General features: G+C 54.2%; 1 protein-coding gene across 1 annotated transcript in view; it reads right to left on the bottom strand.

The window, feature by feature from the left end:
- The window catches only part of LOC130582748 (hemoglobin subunit beta-like), a 17,634-nt gene that overhangs the window by 1,181 nt on the left and 12,485 nt on the right, over window positions 1-3,968 (bottom strand). Inside the window, exons 2-3 of the mRNA XM_057381642.1 lie at window positions 3,196-3,314; window positions 59-274 (exon numbers count right to left, since the gene is read on the bottom strand). Coding sequence (XP_057237625.1) covers window positions 59-274; window positions 3,196-3,314 — 335 coding nt within the window. The remainder of the gene's footprint in view (window positions 1-58; window positions 275-3,195; window positions 3,315-3,968) is intronic.

Below are 3,968 nucleotides of genomic sequence, written 5' to 3' on the forward strand. Positions count from 1 at the left end.
TGACTGCAGTGGTTTGTGTCTCCCGGTGCAGCCGGGCAGTTCCCAGAGCTGGACCTACCTGGCCAGTGCCTCGGCGCCGCACTCGGCCACATTGACCTTGCTCCAGAGGCCGGTGATGAGAGCCTTCTCCTCGGCTGTCCAGTTCACCATGGTGCTGGCAGAGGGGCTGTTGGGGTTTCTCTGAGCAATGAGGACGATGTGGCGCCGGGGGCTGCCCCAGGGATTTTTATAGACGGCTTGGCCTAATCTCAGCCCACGGACACACTGGCTGGGGCTGGGGAGGGAGCGGGGCTGCACAAGGGAAGATAGCGGGTTTGGATGCAGTCCAAGGGGGAAAGAGGCCCTTTCCCCCTCTGTCTCTGAGTGGACAAGTGTCCCCACACCCCCGTGTGCAGCCCCGAGCACAGTGGAGCTGCCGGCATGGCTCCAGCCCGGCTCTGGGATTCCAGGGTGGCACAATCCAGGGTGGCACAGTCCAGGGTGGCGTGTCCCTGCTGCGGAGTGTCACTCTGTCCTTTCTCCTTCAAAGAAAGCCCTTAGCTCATGGAGTCATGGAATCCCAGGCTGCTCTGGGTTGGGAGGGACCTTAAAGCTCATCCAGTTCCACCCTTGGCCATGGGCATGGGCACCTTCCACCCGACCACGTTGCTCCAACCTTGCCTTGGACACTTCCAGAGCAGCCACAGCTTCCRTGGGCACCCAGAGACATCTCCAGCAGCTGCATTGGTGCCATGGGGCACTGATGAATATGAGTCCCTGACAAGGACTTCCAGGGGCTTTTAAATTTGAAGATTAGTGAGCCATGGAGACATTTTAAGGAAATTTGCTGTGTTTGCAGCAGTGGGCACTGGTCCACAGCACCATCAGTGACTCAAGCTCCCAGTGAGGCAGACACAGCCCCCAAGTGCCCAAGAGGATGGCAGGATGAGCCTGGCCAGCTCTGAGCTGTCCTGGAACCTGTGAGACAACAGAGACCTGGCAAACAAGCCAGGCAGTCCCAGCCTTGGGCTCACCCTGATGCTTCTCCAGGGGGTCCCTCTGCCTCACTCATTTTTATAAGAAAGAGTTAATTTTCAGCATGTTTTAAAATCCCCTGCTTTCTGCCTGGGAGGTTTTGGGAGTACAGGGATTTTCTGCTGAGGGAGCTCTTTGGGGACACAGRCTGGGTGGGGAAATGTTCACCACAATGTTCTGAGCACGGGCAATTTCTGTAGCTGTTTTTGAGYATGCACAGTCAAAGGGAGGTCTCCTTTTCCCCAGTGCACCCTCAGAACACCTGACAGTTTATTCCCCAGACAGAAAACCAGGCCCTGCTGTCAGCCTGGGTGGGGTTTCATTATGCCCAGGACCCTTCCCTCGAGCATCCTTCCAGTTGGTTGTTCTGTTTGGTGTGGGTGGAAGATCTCCAAAGTCATGGAATCATAGGATCATGGAATGGTTTAGGTTGCAAGGTACCTTCCAGATCCCTTCATTCCACCCACCCTGCCATAGGCAGGGAACCGTCTACTAGACCAGGGTGCTCAAATCTTGGCCGTATAATTGTCCCCTTCCATGGACAAAAACCTTCCCTTTTAGGGACAAACTGTCCCAGCGAGGGCCAAAGGCAGCTCCAGTGAGAGCCTTTTTGCCCCAAGCAGAGTTTATTGGTCCCTGATTGCAGCAGCGTCCCCGCCAAGCTTTWCAGAGTCCTTATCAGCTGCTGTGGCATCTGTGCCCAGCTCTGCTCTGGAGCCAGGCCAGCCTCCACTCTCCTCTGGAACGTGCAGGGCCTTGTGCCTTGAGCCAGCAGCTCTTGAGGGTGTCTTTGCTCCTGTTTTAAAATCACAAAAGGTTTGGGTTGGAAGGGGCCTCAAAGTCCATCCAGTGCCCCCCCCTGCCATGGCAGGGACACCTCCCACTGTCCCAGGCTGCTCCCAGCCCCAGTGTCCAGCCTGGCCTTGGGCACTCAAAGGGATCCAGGGGCATCCTGCATCCAGGGCTCTCCTCTGCTCTCCTGACCTGTTTGTGGGTCGGATGAGTTGCTAGTGGTTGTAACTTTGCTCTAGCACAGCAGAGAGGGCCAACAGTCCCTGGGAAGGTGGGACAAGCTGGCTCTGCAACACCTGCAACACACCCTGGTCACTGTCCCTAATCCAGAACAACAGGGTCATCCAGGTGCTGGCCAGGGAGCAGGACAGGCTCCACATCACCACTGGAATGTGTCCGTCAGAGAGGATGCCCAGGATATGACACTGAGAKGAAAAGTCACGGCTGAAGTCACAGCTGCTTTGGGACCCAGCTCTGAGCATCCCAACAGCTCTGGGGTTGCTGCTGGGTACAGCCCCTGCCACTTCTTTGTTGTACTGGAAAATGCCAAGGCCTTAAACTGGAACGAGATGTTGACACTGCTCTCACCTCCTGCAATCCCACTGAAATGCCCATTTGCTGGGTGAAAGGAGAAGCTGTGCTGCAGGGAAGCTGGATCCAGCTTTTGGAGTTTTTTCCTCTTTTTCCCTAACCCCTCTTGGGGTTGGTGCTGCTGGCAGGGCTGGACCTTTGCCTGCCTGGATGTGCAGGATAGAGGGTTATATGTGCAATCCCTGCTTTATCAGGAGAAAGRCAGAATATTTATTCCTAAATCGTGYAAAACAAGGTTTTCATCATCCTGAGATACCAACATGTCTCTCTGTTGCTTTTTAGGCTATTCTTGGAAAAGCATTGCTGAAACTGAGATGCTTACACGGAATCCTTCAAACCCAGTGAAAAAACGTGCTTCCATTAAGTCAAAATGAGTGAAAAAAGGTTCTCATCTGTCCTGTCTGAAACCTGCCCTCATCCCTCATCCCTCATCCCTCATCCCTCATCCCTCATCCCTCATCCCTCATCCCTCATCCCTCATCCCTCATCCCTCATCCCCTGCTCCTGGAATCTTACATATTTCAGATATCAAACTCTGATCAAGGTGCACCAGTCTTCATCGCTGATGCAGAAAATGCTTTTGATTAACTTCTTACAAACGCATCAGTAGCAAACTATGGARGGATAAATTTCTGCCTGATCACTGAATCTCTACAAATTTATATCCTTGCAAACACACCAGGAGGAGAGGTTCAGGACCCACCGGCAGCCGCAGAGACACAGAACACAAAGAATTGCAGAAAATGTGTTTTTTATTGGCTGTTACAGACACAGTGCCTCTGGAGGCTTTAGTGATACTTGTGGGCCAGGGCATGTGCCACCACCCCGACCAGCTTCTGCCACGTGGCCTGGCAGGCAGGAGTGAAGTCCTTGGTGAAGTGCGCGGCCAGGACGATGACCAGGATGTCACCCARGAGCTGGAGAGGAGAAGGCAGGAGAGAAATCAGGTCAGCAGGGTGCTGAGCACCTTTGGCCCTGCACAGCACCCCAGCACCAGGGCACCCCAGCTCCCCAGTGGGTCCAGGGGCTGTGCCCTGGGGAAGGTCTGCTGGCTGAGCCCTCAGTGCACATCAGGAGCCCTGCGCTGGCTGTGGGCACCAGTGTTCACCTGCTTCCTCACATGTTTCCCAGCCTCTACAAATTTCTCTGCCTTTTCTTTTTGTGCTGTGAAATCCCCCACCTACTTCAGCTGAGGGTCAGTGCAAGGTCCACCTGCTRTGTCCCCAAAGGCAGGCTTAAACAGAGGCTGAAGCCAACATCCTTCTCCTTTCCTCCAGCCATGCCTGCACAAGCCCCCAGACTTTCTGAGAATCTCCCTCTGTTTGTCACCAAATTTGTCCTCACAGCCTGGTATTACCCTGCATTATTAAATTCTCAACCTTCCCCTCTCCCACACTTCCCACTCCAGTCAGCCATGTCCTGTTTGGTAACTAAAATGTAAATTATTATGCCTGTTTGAAATCCCCCAGGCACTGAGATGCTCTGAGGAAGGAGGGAGAGAGGGTCAAGATCCAAGGACAACTCACCCTGAAGTTCTCGGGGTCCACGTGCAGCTTGTCGCAGTGCAGCTC

The sequence above is a fragment of the Malurus melanocephalus genome, unplaced genomic scaffold, assembly GCF_030028575.1.
Source record: "Malurus melanocephalus ecotype Western Australia unplaced genomic scaffold, MMel_1.1 scaffold_518, whole genome shotgun sequence".
NCBI classification, from domain to species: Eukaryota; Metazoa; Chordata; class Aves; order Passeriformes; family Maluridae; genus Malurus; species Malurus melanocephalus.